Source organism: Populus trichocarpa, chromosome 2, assembly GCF_000002775.5.
Source record: "Populus trichocarpa isolate Nisqually-1 chromosome 2, P.trichocarpa_v4.1, whole genome shotgun sequence".
Taxonomy (NCBI): Eukaryota; Viridiplantae; Streptophyta; class Magnoliopsida; order Malpighiales; family Salicaceae; genus Populus; species Populus trichocarpa.
This window is the reverse complement of record NC_037286.2, coordinates 15386102-15404286: the sequence shown is the minus strand read 5'-3', so window position 1 is coordinate 15404286 and position 18185 is coordinate 15386102. Positions and strand designations below refer to the sequence as shown.

General features: G+C 30.0%; 1 protein-coding gene across 1 annotated transcript; it reads right to left on the bottom strand.

Moving 5' to 3' along the window:
- Positions 1–8073: 8073 nt before the first annotated feature.
- On the bottom strand, positions 8074–9478 carry LOC7481421 (transcription factor MYB108). The gene is made up of 3 exons (XM_002302751.4): positions 9198–9478; positions 8937–9066; positions 8074–8838 (listed from the first exon to the last, which is right to left on the bottom strand). The coding sequence occupies exons 1-3, from the start codon at positions 9358–9360 to the stop codon at positions 8247–8249; spliced, it is 885 nt and encodes a 294-aa protein (XP_002302787.1). The 5' UTR covers positions 9361–9478; the 3' UTR covers positions 8074–8246.
- Positions 9479–18185: the final 8707 nt, after the last annotated feature.

The window sequence follows — 18185 nt, the reverse complement described above, 5'->3', positions numbered from 1 at the left end:
AGAATGAGGATCAAAATTGACATAAGAAAATAAAATAAAAATGTTGTAATTAAAGGGTGAAATTGAAAAGAATAATAACTTTTAAAAAAGAACCAACAAGAAAATTAGAAATTAAAACAATAAGGATCAAATTGGAAAACATAATATCATCAGATTGAATTAAAGGATAAAATTGAAAATCACTAAAATTTTTACAAAAGGACTAAGAAAAAAAATAAAAAATTCAAAGAATGAAGACCACATTGGAGAATATAATATTTGGTAAATTGAAATTGAATAATAAAATCAAAAACAAATAAAACTTCTACAAAAAAACCATGAAAAAAATTAAAAATTAAAAGAATAAGGACTGAAGTTGAAATCTGTAATGTTTTGGAGATGAGAGAGAGAATAAAATAATAAAAAAGGTCCACCAACGCCAAACCGGTCAACCACCAATGACAAGTGCCGCACTAATATGAAGAGGGTATGACAACGGTTCCAACGACATGGCGGATAGGGATTCCTAGACACCAGGAGGTTCTGCATGTGTACCCACCTTTTTTTTTATTGAGCCAAATTCAAAATTGCTTCCAAAACAATCATTGTGAAAAAATAATAATGTTTCTTGACCTTAGGCTAAAATATTTTGTATTTTAAGGGTATTTTTGACGTTTTAATGTGAATTTTAATTATTTTTTTTTATATATGTGAAAATATCAAATTATTTCTTAATAAAAAAACATTGTAAAAATACAAAAATACCTCTTGACACCATATTTAATATTTCCTTCCAGATGTATTCTGGTTGTTTCATTATGCAATCAAGAGAAAAAATACTTATTTGTCACTATTTTATTTGGAAATGATAAATAAATTATGTAAAAAAACTTCAGTATCCTTGAAAGCTAATGTTAAGTATATCTATAGTGATTTTCCAAACTGTTTAAGATTTTTTTTTTTTTAATATAGGATCTTCATGCGACAAGTTTATATTTCCAAATAGTCATTACCTCTAATTCAAAAACTCGGATGATTTTACTTTTATTTATTAATTATTCATATTCTTTCATTCTTGATTCACATCATACATATATGCATGTAAAATGAAATTTTACATTTTACATGCATATACATTTTACATGCATATATATCTCAATAATTTCATTTAATATATATATCTCAACAACTTCATTTTACATGCGAGTCGAGTTCCATCAAACAATCACAATTAACTTTATTATTAATCCACATATATCAACTATCTGCCATGTGCTTGCGTTAATCCAATTTAATCTTGCTTATCTAAGAGTTTGTGCTTGCGTTAATCGTGATTTAATACAAGAGTCACGTCATACTATTTCATGGCCATTAACTCTATTATTAATCCACATATATCAACTAACTCTTCACTTTACCATAAAATAATAACCATCCAGAGTTATTCCACATTATCTTAATATTTACGTACGTGTTCTTGCTAATAACTTCATAAACATATATTTAAATCCAATCAAAATAATTGGTCAAAGAGTCATACATCGCCATGTGTATACAGGGAAGGGCTCTCGTTTGTTGATGGAAGCCACTTTCAATGTAAGAGTCATTTATTTTTAAATCTTGCATCTCCGTTGTTTTATTCGTGTTTGTTATTTTATTTCTCATTAAATTGCTTCGCCGGTGATCATAACTCTCCAACAATAACTCGTATTCAGGGAGCTATTTTCTCGATTTCTTGTGAATGCATCTAGACTTAAACTCCATTGGAAAGAAACTTCGCATGGATTGTAAAAGGTCAAAACCAAGAATAAATGATACAATATTTATATAGCTGACTTTGAGTTGGTCTTCGTTGCAGAGAGGTATATTTATTGAAGTATTTGAGTCGTCTGCGGAATGTGCACAGTGACAGATGAGTGATGGCGAACAGACTTTTTTCCGTTCTTTTCAGGGAAGCTTTGTTTCAAGAGTTGCGGCAGTTAGTGGTTCAGTCCAGATAGCCTGTGCCAACAGTTGACTTGATAATCTTCATAAAGCAGAAAACATATGGCTGCGGCCTGCATGATGTCAATGCATCCGTCATGCACGTTTACAATCTGTGGTATCTGTACGGGTTATTCTAGAGGATTTTGACTTGCACAATCTTTTATATAATGTGCATCTTATGAATCTTATCATACACGTGGAATTGGCAGCTAAATGGCACATCGATCGGTGATTTCTAGTAATCACTTTCCCCCTCTTGATTTTAACTTGCTGTCATGGCTATGTTTAGCAGAGGGTGGTCAAATTTTAATTTTTTTAATAAAAATTTTAATTTTTAAATTGTTATGATGCATTGATATTAAAGATAAATTTTTAAAAAATATTATTTTGATACATTTCTAATACTCTGGTCGATTTAAATCCGTAACTCCTATTTTTCTTTCCTTATTTCTCTTATTTGCCTCTTCTTTGCTGAAACAATCATTGCCCACGTCATAGACCCGCCAACCTCTCTCTCTCTATCGTAAAATAGTCACACTATAATTACGACACCACCCTTATTTCTCTCTTTCCACCATGAGATGATAGACTCTCTCTTCTCATATGCATGTCTCTCATCGATTTTGATCACTGTTGATATTCAGTGTCGCCACCACCATTTACTTTCAACATTTAAAGGTATGTCGCAAACTTAACTTTTATCAAGTTTTAGTATTAGCACTAATTTTTTATCTTGATTATTTTAGGGTTAGGGTTTTTTTAGGGTAATTTATGATTATTACAAATGGGGTTTAAATTATGTTAATTATCTATAAAATACATCAATTGAATTGATAATTTCTTTATTTATGAAGAAAAATTATGAACTTGGGTTGTTATCGATTATGTTAGGGTTGGCGGTTTTTAGGTAAAATTAGAGATTTTCGTTGAATAACTTTTGTTGAAATTATGTACCTTGATTAATTTGCGATATTGATAAATTAGGCTTGGGTTTTATTTTGTTGTTTAACATATTGTCTTGTGGTAATGGAATACTATGTTTTTATGGTAGTATTATTGTCAATATCGACAATGGTATCACTTACAATTGAAAAAAATAATGAGTTCTTAATCACTACATTAGATATGTCTTTTACTGAGAAATATAGATTGTTATGTGATTGAATTGGATGGAATTTGTTTGAGATTAAAGTTGAAATTACTTAGAGGATGCAAATTTAGGTGCGTCCAACTCATTATACTAATGTACCCATTTTTAGTGATGATAATGTGAGTTCAGTGTTTGAGTTAGCCATTGATAATGGGTTACAAATTCTAGATATCTACTAAAATAGTAGACCTAAACAAGGAAAAGTTTTTAGTATAAAGTTCATTCGGGTGCAAAGTTACACTTAAAGGACCACATAAGCATCACAAGTAGTTGTTTCCTCTAGTTTAGGTGGTAATGTCATAAACAAAACGTCATCACAAAAAAAAAATATGAATATGAAAGCTCAGTTGGATATGAAATCTTCTCCATATTATTATGAAGAATACGAACTAAGTGTTGATGTAGATGATCATCTTGTTGATAGAGTTACAGACAATAGAGATGCTAAGTTAGTTGAGCCACTAAACTAATTCATGGGACCTCCCGTTTCTAAATTTTAGGATGTGAGTGGTATACCTAAACAACATGCAATGATTAGGCTTTAGGTCATAAGAGTTCAAGTGTATCAAGTGATAAGATGGAGATTAGATAAAATTTAAAGACAACTCTGAATGTATTACTATAGTTAAGCGGTGGAATATCAAGAATTTATTGCAGTGGAAGATGAAATGTTCAACTAAAAATTATGTGCAGTTGCAATGCTTTCAAGACCAGTCTATAGATTATATTTATGTGGAGGGTATAACTAGAGGTCTTATTTATTTGAGATCTCAAAACTGAGAGGGGCACATACATATCAAAATCCATTGTTTTTGTAAAGCCACCATCAGATTGACACATGTCTCATTGTTAAGGTTATGTTGATTGTCATAACCTATTTTTTACTCCTATTTTTTCTCTGTTTTCTTAAAAATTTATATTTTCAGTCTAATTTATTTTTTAATTTATTTTTTTATCATGATAAATAAAAAAAAAAAGGAAAAGAGAAGAGAGTTTAGGGAGTTAAATAAAAAGAAAGAGAGAACAAGGGATTAAGAGAAGTAGGGACCAAAAAATAATAGGGGAAGAATATGCAAAAAAAAAAAAAGGATGAAGCAAAATTGAAAAATTATTGAAAGAGATCCTACATTTTAAGACGAGAAAATATAAATAATTGGGAATCCAAGGTCAAGAAGGAAACAATATCATTATCTAATATTATTTTTCCACTTTAGTTTTTGCTTTAAACAATATAATTTAAAGAATACACTATTTCAAAAAAAAAAAAAAACTTAAGCAAACATAGACAAGGAAATAAAAAAAAAAATGCAAGCTATTGAATTACCTAGAAAATCTACCAACAACTTTCTAGCTTTCTATCTCCAGTCTTTGATGGAGGTAACTGACTTTACTAAAATTAACAAAAAGAAAAAGAAGTTGTCTACACTTATTTTTATATTCAATTATGCTTGTTTATATTCATTGAATTGGTTGAAATACTAGTGGCTATTTATGATGGTTATGCTTGGTAACATAATTAATTTATAATGGGTTAATATAAATTGAGTAATTAAAGAAAACAATTCAAAACGCAAGTCCCCGTTAATTATTATTTTCAATCTTCCCTCCCATAATAATAAAAAAAGGTGAGGAGGTGGTTTTGTTGTTAATCGTAGATCCTAAATCACTATGTTATGAATTTTAACCTCTAATAAAAATATGTATTTATTTTAGAAAAAATATTACCATGTATGCATAATAGGTATTTTGTCGTAAAATTAAACAACAATCAGCTTCCTTTAGGTATGATATTTTAGAATGATTGTCATCTTTCCTTAAGCATAACCTCCTTCTATCCAAAAATATTTAAAAAACACTTAGGGTTTCTCGTAACCATAAAAATAGGTGGCGACTCTTTTTTTTATTTTTACCCCATTTCACCTAATCAAATCTTTAAGATGTCCCCCACCCCTCTCTCCTCCCGTGACATTGAAAATTGTGAAAGACAATATAACTATGGGTGTTACAAATATTCAAACTACTATACATAGGGATTATGAGCATCTTCTCTCATATTACAAAATGTAGGTAGCTAAACATAAAATATTGAAGTGGTTGTTTGGTATCCACAAACAATTCTTTTAAATAATGCCTAGAATTCTATATGCACTCAAAGAATCAAATCCAGGTATGGTTGATGGTAATAAAGCAATATTTAGAAGAGTATTTTAGGTATTTAGAGCTTCAATTGATGGTTTCAAAACTATTATCCTCTTATTAGTATTGAAAGCACTCACCTATATGGAAAGTACAAGGCAAAGTTGTTAATCGTGGTTGCTTATGATGCAAATAATAAGGTTTTATCATGTGTGTTTTGTTATGGTCAAAGAAGATACAAACAATAATTAAAAATGATTTTTATATTTTCTTTGTGGGTATATCACTAATGGTCACATCGAATTGTGTATTATATTAGATAGACATATGGTGATCAAGAAATCCACGACATAGATATTTCCTGAGCCAATTATATGTCATAGTTATTATTTAAGATACTTTATTAGTAACTTCAACACTAGGTTAAGAAAATGTTACCTTGAAGAATATGTTGCATAAGATGTGTCAAGAACCTACAAAACATGAGTTTAACACTTTGTATGATGATATGATTGAGATGAATAATATGATCAAAGAATAGTTAAAAGTTGGACCTAAAGAGAACTGAGCACTCTAAATGATGGTGGTCGTCATTATAGCAATATGACCACCAATTTTTCAAAGGTTTTTAATAATTTATTGAAAGGTATATGTGGTTTGCCCATAATGGCTATAATGCAAATGACTTTTTTAGCTCAGATAAATATTTTATTGAGCTAAAAGCATATTGAAAAATTCTTAATTTATGAGGTATTATGGCCTCTAATTGTCCTTACTTATTACATGCTGATACGGCAAGATCAAGAACACATATCTATATTGACAGTTATGTAAAGCATGTATGAAAGAAAAGACACAAATAGTTGGTTGTTTACTATTATTTTAAAATTTTTCAATGAAAATTTTCCTTTATTAGTATTAATTATTTTAAAATGTTAACATAAAACAACCAATATAAATACATCTATATCTTGTTAGAGAGCATCTTCATATCGATTATCTAGAGAATTTGGGGAACAATATCCTCGACGATGTAATAGGAAGGCAACTCTCTATAGGAGATTGATAATAATAAAATTTAATAAACCTTGTATAACATGTGACATTTATAAATTACATGATGTACAAACTTTGTGGCTTTTCATGTCAGATTGTGTGAGCTAGACATTCTATTTTAAAGAATCCTCATGTCTATCCTTTTTACTAGGATGAGTTGGATGCACAATAGTCTTATGAGGTATGGGTAACAAACTTATTTTTATATGTTTTTATGATATTATTTTTTATTATTGGTTTTTTTTCTAATATATATCTTTCATGTCTCGATAGGTTATATGGATGCTTCATACTAAAGATTTTATATTAACAGTTTTACTCATATGCCGGGAGGGAGATGATTTATAGCTAGCACAAGTCTCATTGCACTACTTTGATATCGTTCAACTAAGGATTTGATATTAACAGTTTCACTTTGATTTATAGCTAGCACAAGTCTCATACTAAGGATTTGATATTAACAGTTTGGATTGTCTTAGTACATTCCCAATTATATTGATACTAGTAACGAGTTTTATAATATCAATCATCATGGTAAGTTGGAAGGGAATTGGTTGGTGATTCATGCAGCTTACCTAAATATTTGGCATACCAAGAGTGATTATGGAGCTACTTCCAATAATTGATCTAGATTGCTATATGAGATGGTATTTGCCCATATCATGATGGTTTATTACACCTATTTGGTCATATTTTATCCAATTCATTCTGAATAGCATTTTCCAAGACAAAATCAATTAGTATGCAATAGTTTTTATATATAACATTTATTAAATATCATATTCATAATACTGTATATGATGAGTGTTATTTTTTATGTATATATTAGATGCATTATTTAATATGGAGGCATGAAGAGCAATAACCACACTTCGAGAAGGAGTCAATGAGATGGGACATGTCCTTGCCAACAATACACTTAATTTGTGTTGTGGTGGACTTAAAGAAGTTGGGGAATTGAGCGTCTCAAAGTTGCATCGGTAGATGATAAAATCGTTTTTCATGAACAAGGACGTGTATTTAGGGAGGTAGGTTCGTCCATAGGAGATCTAAGCTTATCTATGAGCGTTCCAAACTTGTTTATAAGCTGGATCGATTTTGGTACTGACTCCTCCATTTTGTATGAGTTGGGGTGATGCATAGGGCAATTTTAGATGTAGTTAAATTATATGTTTTAATGTTATAAGAATTATAAATTTAATTTAAATTTAATAAAATATTATGTGAGTTAATTGTATTTAATTATGAATTGTGAATTTTGATAACTTCTAAATTGAGAAGTGTGTTTGTTTTTTAATTGTGTTGAGTGTTTAACTATGAATTATTGGTTTAATTTTTATAACAGTGAGTTGAGTTGAGAAGCTGGAAAAACAACCCAACCCATATTTTTTTTCAAGCCGTAGAATATGCATATGATTCACAGGTCAAAGATGTTACATGTGATTTCCTAAATATTTTCTAGATAGAGCTATTCTGTGTTTTTTATTTTGTTAATTTGAAAAAAAAAAAAAAAAAGGATTTTTTCCCTCGTGCTTCATTACGGGGCTAAGTTCAAACTTCGTCACGAGGCTCGATCGAAACCTCGTCCTGCAAGCATGGGGCCCGGCCTCTCCCACTAGTGCAAAGTATGGCTGTGATCATGAATATCACTTCGTTTCTTTTCATGATCGATTGTATCAACTTAGATAACTGTTGCTAGTCATATGATGAAGATCTTATTGCAAACCAAATTCAAGTAACAAAGAACTTACTGCTGAGACCTCAACTAAGTGAAATAATTAGTAATTTAATTTGTTCATAAAAAGATCCTCTTAATTGGACCTGCAGACAAATCTAAGAATAAGCGATCGTTCACTGCTCTCATTTATAATCGATGCACTTTATTGATTTTGCTACGTTCATCTATGTACACACACCATAAATATGTATATCACGATGATCACATTAGCTGTTGTTGTAAGAACCAGATATTCTCTTCGTTCCACAGGCTCTGATCCAATGAGTCACCACCGCCTATGAAACCATATCTTTCCTGCTCCATGCCTTGCATATCCACTCCATCCTGGCACCAACCCCAGGAACCAGAATCATTTTCCGGGCATAAACCAGACCCGTTTTGCATACAATCTGAATAGTACTGACCACAGGGTGGATTTTGATAATCAGTCAGGTCCGACCAGGGAGAAACCTGGGCATCCAAAGAGTCTGACAAAGTACTACTGACCGATATGTCGGGCATGAAATTCGGGTCTATCAAATCCGAACCGGATTCACTTGCAGCAGCTGGGATATCAATCTGGCTGGAATAGTAAGTTGGAGGGCTGATGGTGGGTTGATCCATGGGAGATTCAGATTCTGCTCCTATTTTTTGAATTAGTTGGGGAATCCAAACGTAACGCATGGTATCTCGAAATTGTTTGCTATTAACATCACATTTGAGCTGTTTTGCCTGCTTCTGAACTCTGGTCCTCCAGTAGTTTTTTATCTCATTGTCTGTTCTGCCTGGTAACATCTGCGCTATTTTCGACCACCTAAATTATTTCAAGCAGAATCCAATATTGATTAGAGAAAGCTTCATAGCAGAACAAATTGTGTAATTATATCACAAAAAGTACCCCAATATACATACCTATTGCCCCAGCGAGAATGGAGTTGAAGAATCAGGAGCTGTTCTTGAAGAGTTATATTTCCACGTCTAACATTTGGGCGCAAGTAGTTTAACCATCTTAATCTGCAGCTTTTACCGGTCCGCTTCAGTCCTGCATATGTATAGTTATACACTCTAATCAATAAGCACTCAAATCAATGAAGAACTGATAAAAATCTTTATTCCCACGAAAATTATAATGCTTAGAAAAAACAAGTTCTATGTTTCATATGTGATATTAACCTGCACAGCGAGCGGCAGAATTCCAGTGACCTTCACCGTGGATGGTGATGTAATGAGCGAGTAAGGAGTCTTCTTCGATAGTCCAAGGCCCCTTCCTTATGCCCATACCCTGATCTTCACTTAAAGTTCCTGCATAACCATGCTTTCTTGCTTGAGCATCCATTTCCTTCTCTAATATAAAGAATTTAGCGAGAGAGGCACAATTGGAGTTTGAGTTCTGGGTTGGTATGCAAGAGAGGGAGGGGAGAGAGGATAGATTAGTCTCGAAGGGCAATTGACAGACAACGAGGGAGTATTATATATATATATAGAATGCGGTTAAGAGGGGAATAAACTTGGAGCCAATTTAGTCTTAGATAGCAACGCGTAATAGGCTAATTACACTGCATAGAAGAAATTTATTATTGTATAAATTATAAAGTTTTTCTGAGTATTATTATTATATTTGGAGTTTGACCCTTTTGTCTTTTCAACATTTCTAAGACATCCACACCACGCGAGTTGAAAGATATTATGAAGACCATGGTCCAAGGATGATCTGTTTTGTGAGTGAAGCTTTTCTAGGATGTCAAGATCATCGTCGTCCTCCTTTATTTATTTATTTATTTCTTCTTCTTCTTTCTTCAAGGTGCTTGAATGTCTTGGAATGTTTTGCAACATGTGACAGACCATGGTTTCAACGAGGATTATACATTTTGGGTGACCGACCACTACCAAGCTACTTAGCCTCTGGTGCTTTAAAACAGTACTCCTCTTTTCTCTTTTTTTTTTTTTTTTAATATTTCTTTTATTCCCCTGATTAAGCTGTGGACTCCATGAACAAACGGGATTGGCCCAAAAAATTGAGAAAGAAAAGTTTGGAAGCAGGTGAAACAAAGGGTTTCAGATGTTTACAGGGAAATGATCAGTTAATTATAACTATAGTAGATACAGTTAATCAAAGATTAATTGATTAATCAATCTTTATATTTTTAATGATCTTTAATTAATGAAAGGGTTCCTAATGTTAACAAGGATTAAGCTATTGGATAATAATCTTAAATCCAACTATACATATATGTTTTTTTAAAAAACAATTATTATATTAACAAATATTCTAAAAGACCTAAGGAAAGTATTGTACCTTTCTCCACGCTACATGCTCTTCTTTTTGTTTTTTTTTTTCCATATTTTTTTTCGTTTTTTCCCTTTTTTTGGGTTTTACATTTGTTTTTTCTTTTTTTCCATTGTCTTCTTTTTTTTGTCTTTTTTTTATTTATTATTCTTTTTGTGTTTTTTTTTCAAAATTATCTTTGTCGATTTTTTTTTTAATATTGAACTAGTTGAAAATTTAGTTCTTATGTTTTTTTTCTTTAAAACATTATGGATTACTATAATGTTTCCCTACATGACTTTTTTTTTATGAATTTTTTCTTATTTTTTTTTCCAAAATGATCTTTGTCAATTTTGCTTCGTAATTGTTTTCTTTAAAACACTGTGAATTGTTACAATTTTTATCCACATGGTTTTTGTTTTGCTACAGTGTTTTTCCATATGTTTTTTTCTCAAAATTATCTTTGTCGAATTTTTTTTTAATATTGAGCTGGTTGAGAATTACAATTGTAGATTTCCCCACATGTTTTTTTCCAAAATTTTTTTCTTCTTTTTTTTTTATTTTTTTTTCAGAATTTTTTTTGTTGATTTTATTTTTTTAATATGGAGCTGGTTGAAAATTTAGCTTTTTATTTTTTTTCTTTAAAACACTGTGAATTGCTACAGTGTTTCCCCACAAGGTTTTTTTTTCTTTTTTTATTTTTTTTCCAGAATTGTCTATGTTGATTTTATTTTTTTCATATTGAGCTGGTTAATAATTTAGCTTCGTAGTTTTTTTTTTTAAAACACTATGGATTGCTACAGTGTTCCCCCGCATGTTTTTTTTTTGTTATTATTTTTTTTTAAATTGTCTTTATCGATTTTATTATTTTTAATATTGAGTTGGTTGAAAATTACAACTGTAGATTTTCTTATGAAACACTATAGATTGCTACAGTTTTTCTCTGCATGGTTTTTTTTCCTTTTGGTTTTTTTTGTTATGATTTTTTCCAAAATTTTCTTTGTTTATTTTATTTTTTAAATATTAATCTGGTTAAGAATTTAGATTTGTAGTTTTTTCATTGAAAACATTGTAAATTGCAACAGTTTTTCTTTATATATATATTTTTTATTTTTTCCACAAATCCACGATAATGCACAAACATACCACAAGCTCATGGCATCGCACAGGCATAGCATCTATTATCCTTAATATTTAAAATTACCTTTTTGAAAAAACATCTTAAATCAAAGCTCCTGCAAAGCTTTAAATTTTCACCCACTTTAATTTCCTCCAAGTCACATTTGAAAGGATGCTAATCACGTCATCGACATGGTCTTTTTATATATATATATATGAGAAATTAAATCTAGTTGGTCAAATAAATATATCACAATATCCTTCCATGGGTTGGATTTTCTAATTCAGACCATTTTGAGAAGAAATTAATTCAATTTGTCTGGTCATATTTTCTTATGACTTGTTTATATAAATTTAATTACTATCAATTTATATATATATATATATATATATATATATATATATGGTTTTTACATTTTTCAATCCATCATTATCAAAAATATTTTCATTCAAATTAAAAAAATTAGTGGAGCATGGCAAATTCAAATTCAACATGATTAATTAGAACAAATTATTTTTTTTAAAAGAAGGAGAAGAATTGCCACATTGTTAAAAATATTTTTACATATACTTTTAATAAATCAGGTTGGATTTGATTTTTTTACGTGAGTAATTTCATTAATTTAGATAAAAATATGTTAAAGAATGATTCTATATTTAAAAATAAGTTTGAAGCAATTAAATTTATTAAAGGATTTAATACCCTTGAATAGAATGCATAAACTATCATTGTTTATAGTCACTTTCTTTATCTTTTAGTCCCTAAATTTTCATTGCATTTTAGTTATTGAACTTTTTTTTTTCAATTTCATCCTTATAAGTTATATTGACATGGTTTTATGCATTGAGATATTTAGATGTTCTTACATATTCGATGTGCCATATAATATTTCAATATTAAATTAAAATTTGAATCGATATAATAGAATTTTATATTATAGTTAGAAAATTAAAAAAACAAGGACCATAATTAATATTAAAAAAAATTGAGATACGTTTTAAAAGGCCTTCAAATTTCATAGTACACATACTTGATCCCTGTTGTTTAAGGTTTTTATATTCGATTCGAAACTTTATTCATATTACGTTTTAGTCTCTAAATGTTAAACGGAGAGGGATAAAATCACTAGAAAAAGAAAATGAGAGAGAAAGTGTATAATTGAACACATTCAACTATAAAAAAGATAGAACTTGATATCTATGGGTTTGTATTAGAGAAGTTAGTTAAATAGAGGTAGTTTTGCTCTTTAAATATGCTGACAAAATAGATCAAAACTCGTGAATTTTGTTTTGATTTGATTTAATTTTGAGTTTTTGAACTAACTGACGATGCTTTAAGGTTGAAAATATCTTTTTTGATGTTTTTAAGATGTTTTTGAGATGCTTTTAGATGAAAATAAGTTGGAAAATGAATTTTTAGAGTCCAAGAACTCAAACAATGATTTTTTGGTCACAAAAGGTAATTCCAAAATGCTTTAATGGATAATACATTATTTGCCAAAGAGAACAAAGTATTGTTCGTTCTTTAGAAAAATTTATTCTTCAACTTATTTTCATCTAAAAACATTTAATAAACATCACAAAAACCTTCTTAAATTACATATTCCCAAAATTATCCAAAAAAACTAAAACCAACCATATTGAAAAAAAAAAACAAAATAAAACCCAATCTTCTTTTTCAAGCATGTTTTTAGGAAACCCATCATCATTAAATTCTCCTAGTCGAATAGAACTCATTGACAACAAACTGTCATTTTGGTTGCCGAAATCATGACAACCGATTATTTTATCTCTTTCATTATTTTCTGGCGACTCTTTTTTTTCTCTCAAGCCTAAGGACTGGAAAATGAATTACATAAACTTTTAAACCAAAATAAAAATTATTTAGAAGTTGGAGTGAGTCAAGTATTTTCTCAGCTTTTTATTTTTCAATCTTTTATTTTTTTATTTTATTTTTTTTCATAATTCCAATCTTAATTCTATCCAATTAGGTTATACAATGATTTAATTGCAAGAAAAAAAAGTTTTTTAAAAAACTTAAGGTGCTTTTGTTCATATGAATAGTGAAATACCTAGAAAAAACCCTCCATCATTTAGTATATATGTTAATTATCAAATGTAGTCTCATCATGAATTGTTTTTTGATTAAATTTAATTCTATGAATTACTCCGAGAGGAATACTAGCTAATAGAAGGATGAAATATAGTCATTAAACCCGGACCGACCCGATAGGTCAGTTATTAAACTCGAACCGGCTCGATCAGTTGAGCTAGTGGCTGGATCGGTCTGAATAAGACAAAAGATCTGGATGAGCAAAAACCCAAAAAAATCTAATTGACTCGCCGGGTTGACCCGTGACCCGTGACCCGGGTGACCCGACAAAACCTGATTGAGACCTTTTTTTTTTCAAATATGTTTTTTCTCCTAGGCAAAGACCCTACTTGGATGAGAAAAAACCCGACAAAATCTAGTTGACCCGCCGGGTTGGCCCGTGACCCGGGCGACCCGACAAAACCGGTCAAGACCTTTTTTTTTCAAATGTGTTTTTTCTCCTAACCAAAGACCCTTTATATATACATATAAGTTGGTTATTAACTCTTTTCAAAGTTCACTATTTAAATACTAGAAAAATATTTTATTTTTTCAATGTGGGATTTGAAGCCTTATAGTATATATACTCTATGTTCACAATAAAAAAGTTATGATTTTTCAATATGAGATAAAAAAAATATATTTTTTGTTTAATTACTTCAACTTAAAAGGATAACAAACTAACATAGTATCTTTTCAATGTGAGCCTATATTATTTATAACACGTATAGTCTATATTCGCATAGATTGTTTCTTAATTTTTTCATATGAAATATTAAAATTTCAAATATTTTTTAAAATTTTTTCGGGTTGACCCGGGTCAACTCGTGTACCCTGGGACCCGGCTCTTTGGCCGGATTAACCTTAGATCGAGTTTGATAACTATGGGATGAAAAGCCAACAATGCGAGAACAAATTCTCTTCTTTTGACACGTATCTCAAGTGTCACCCTTTCTCCTTCAAAACCAGTACTTTCTACAAACAAAATCCCACCAACAATACACACACACAAAAATGGATAAACACAAAACTTGTAATTATTATTTTTATAATAGCCCACGCTATCAATCGATCGAATTAATTCGACTTGATAATTTGATCAATCGATCACTTTTATATTTCTATAATATCTCTTACCACAAAATCAATTGATCGATCAATTCGATAAACCGATTGAGACAATAATGATTTTGACTATTCAATTAAATCAAACGGTTGACTGAATTAATTGGTAAATCCAATAGGTCAACCAATTGGAACATAATTTGACATTTTTTATATTTATCTTTTATTCATTTATTAACTTATAGCGTAGCACTTAAGTTCTTGACTTGACAACTTCTTTACCAAATCATTTCGTAAGATTCTTTCTTTTACCTTAAATTATACTTGAATTATACCATGTTATTCATATTAACCCTTCGTTTAAATTTAATCTCCAATTACTTAATCTAATCATTCTGGATCAAATTTTACAATTTAACACTAGCAACAATAGACAACGTCTATTCTTTCGATCCATCGTTTCATTCTTTCATCAATAATTATATCATATTTATCACCTAGTAATTTAATAATAATTTATTTTTAGGTAAAAGAATTATAATTTAAATCTCATGCATTTGTAATTGTAAATGAAAAGAAGGATTTAATAAATTTAGTTGATACATGCATCCTATTATTAAAATTTACTTATATACCAAAATAACATACTTAAATTTACAAAAGAAGTTTATATTTTCTTTAATTACAGCTTTAATATCTAGTAACAAAATTACAAAGGTGATCTACTGCACATCACGAGCTTGCAAAGATCCCGTAAACAATTTAGTTTATAACAATTAACAATAATTACAGTATGATATAACAAGATAAGAAAGTGTGCTACCTAATTTGTACATAGTCAACCAATTATTAAACCATTATCTTTTTTTTTCTTTGCAGAATCAATTCATATTCTGGTTGTCAACTAAATTGACACCTTTAGTACTACACCGAGTATTAGTTAATTTTGTTCTCCCGGTCATCTAGCAAATTGATGTCTTTAGTACTACACCGAGTAAAAATTAGTTATATATTCTTCGTCATCAATCAAATTGATGCTTGTAGTACTACATCGAGTACTAGTCAATTTCATATTTCATTCCATAGTCATCTCACTTCTCATGTAACCAAATACTTCTAATTTTGTTTTTACAAAAACTAAAATGAATTATCATTTATAACAGTGAAGGTCTCTTACCTACTGCTAGTGAAGGTCCTACCTCTCTGACCTAGGATCTTGCTCCAGCAACCTCTTATGTACCAACAAGTATACACATCACTTCCTATTTAGTAATTCAAATGTAAGTTCACCTTACAACTTAATCTTCAATAGTTTAGCTCCTAATAAAAATTTCATTATCAAAACCTCCATCTTTTACATCTTATAACATCATTAAACACAACAACATAATAAATCAATTTGTCCATTTTACATCCTACTAGAAATAATTAACACTCTCTAAAAGAAAGCGTATTCATTTTCTTTATCATTTCTTCATCGAACCATTATTCAACACAACTCAAAATTTAATAATTCCTGCAAAGTTTCAATAGTCGTAATTTAAGGTATAAACAACATTTTCATTACCTTTGAAACACAAGATTTTCATTTCTTTTCAATCCATTCTCCACATCACAACACATGCTATAATAAGTATAAACAAATAACATTTATTTATTGTTTTAGTTTCCTCAACACTTCCCTTTTATGCCAGCACTAACCCCTTTCAATAACACTATGATTTTCCACTTCATTTGTATATATTCTAAGTTATTTTCATTCATTTTTATCTCAATTACATAAAATAAAAATAATTTTTTCATTTCCCACATATTTTATTATTAACTTAAAACTTACAAATTAGGCATAAATTCCTACTCGAAATCTTTTATGCTTGTATATTTAAGTCTAACCCCCCTAACCTGGTTATAAAATGGTCTTCGAATCATATCATTAAACATTATTCTATCACAATTTAAAATTTTAGCTAACAAATTTTTGAAATTCAACATCTACACAACTCTAACACATTCATCCATTCACATATTGCCTAGTCATTCAAACCAAACATTTTAAATGAGTCTCTCACCTTAGTTGAATGCTAATCCAAGTGGAAAAATTCAGGAGCAAACCAAGTTGATCCCTACTCTCCTATTTGTTTTCTCCTTAACTCCCTTGCCCTAACCTTTTTAACTCTTTAAAAACCCTCTATGCCACCTAATTTCTTATTTTGATCACTCAACAACTCTTTTAATCATTTTTTGTTAATCTTTTCCAAGAAAAATAGAAAGAAGAGGAAGAACCCTAATCCATTTTTTCTCTTTTTTTGTTTTCATTGCCTAAGGAGTCATTTGTTTTGCCAATTTTTAGCTATTTATAGTTTTACCCTTCATTTATTTGTGATGAACCAATCAATTGTTTGAGTTATTAAATAAATTAGTTGGCCGATTCCTTACTTATTCTCCAGAATCAATAATTTTAATTAATTAATTTTTTTTAATTCATGAAATATCAATTTAACCCTGGGGTTTACATATATAAACCAGCACAAGACCACCATTGGTGAATTAATTAATTAATTAATTAATTATGATTTAATAAACTAAATTATATTGAGAAAGAGGAGGGAAAAAAAGGGTTAGAAAGCATTGTCGATCGAATAGAATATTAGTAACCCAACAACAGATGAGGAAGAAAGTTCCCCAAGATAGATAATTGGGTGCGTAGGATTAAGGTAGGAATAGATCCAAAGGACTTCCTAGAGGTGTAGTGGTAGTTTTCGTGATTTTGCTACTCCCTTTTTATCCGTCAAAAGGAAAATCAGCTTGCCCAAGACGTTTCACACTCATCTCATGCTTTGATTGGTTTTCCAAAGATTACGTTACGTGCAAGTAAATTTGGAGGAAGATACCTTAAAACTTTCTTCTTCAATCCATTTTTTTGTTTTCTTTAATTACATTTCCTGTTTTCGTGTTTGTATAGACGATTGAAACATCATGATAGTCATGCATCCATGCATCGCACGTTCAATCGAGGCAAAACATCAATTCTAAGTTTTCCTTTCATCTTAGGTTCTAAACCTCTGCTGCTCGTCCGAGGAGTCTATCTCTTTCTCACTAATCTTCTCCTGTTCTACCCTTTCTACTTTGTTAGCCTGAAGAACCACCATAAAAACAATGAAGGTTATATTGTTTTGGATACTTGGGAGATACAGGAATCCGGTAATTTTGACCATATCTTTGAACGTCCAAGAACTTATACAAAGAATATATCTCCCGTGCAAAAGAGCTGCTTTTCTACACCATTAGTCTTACAAACATGCGGGAAAGAGATAGATGCATACTTATCGAAGAGATCATTTCTCAACAAAAATAAAAAAGAGATCAATGCATGCCCAAATATTCAAAATTAATATTCTCATTCTGTGTTTCCTTTATGAATTTGTTGACCATCCACGATCGATCTGTAAAATCCAAGCTATGCACAGTCGCAAACCATGCTTGTATCACGCCCATGTAGCAACCAACTAGTATAAAAATAATACAGTATCTGACCACACTATGCTATGGTCGGATAAATCTTTTCTTAAACCTAATAAAGAAATACTCAGGTAGTAGATAACTATTTATTATTATTACT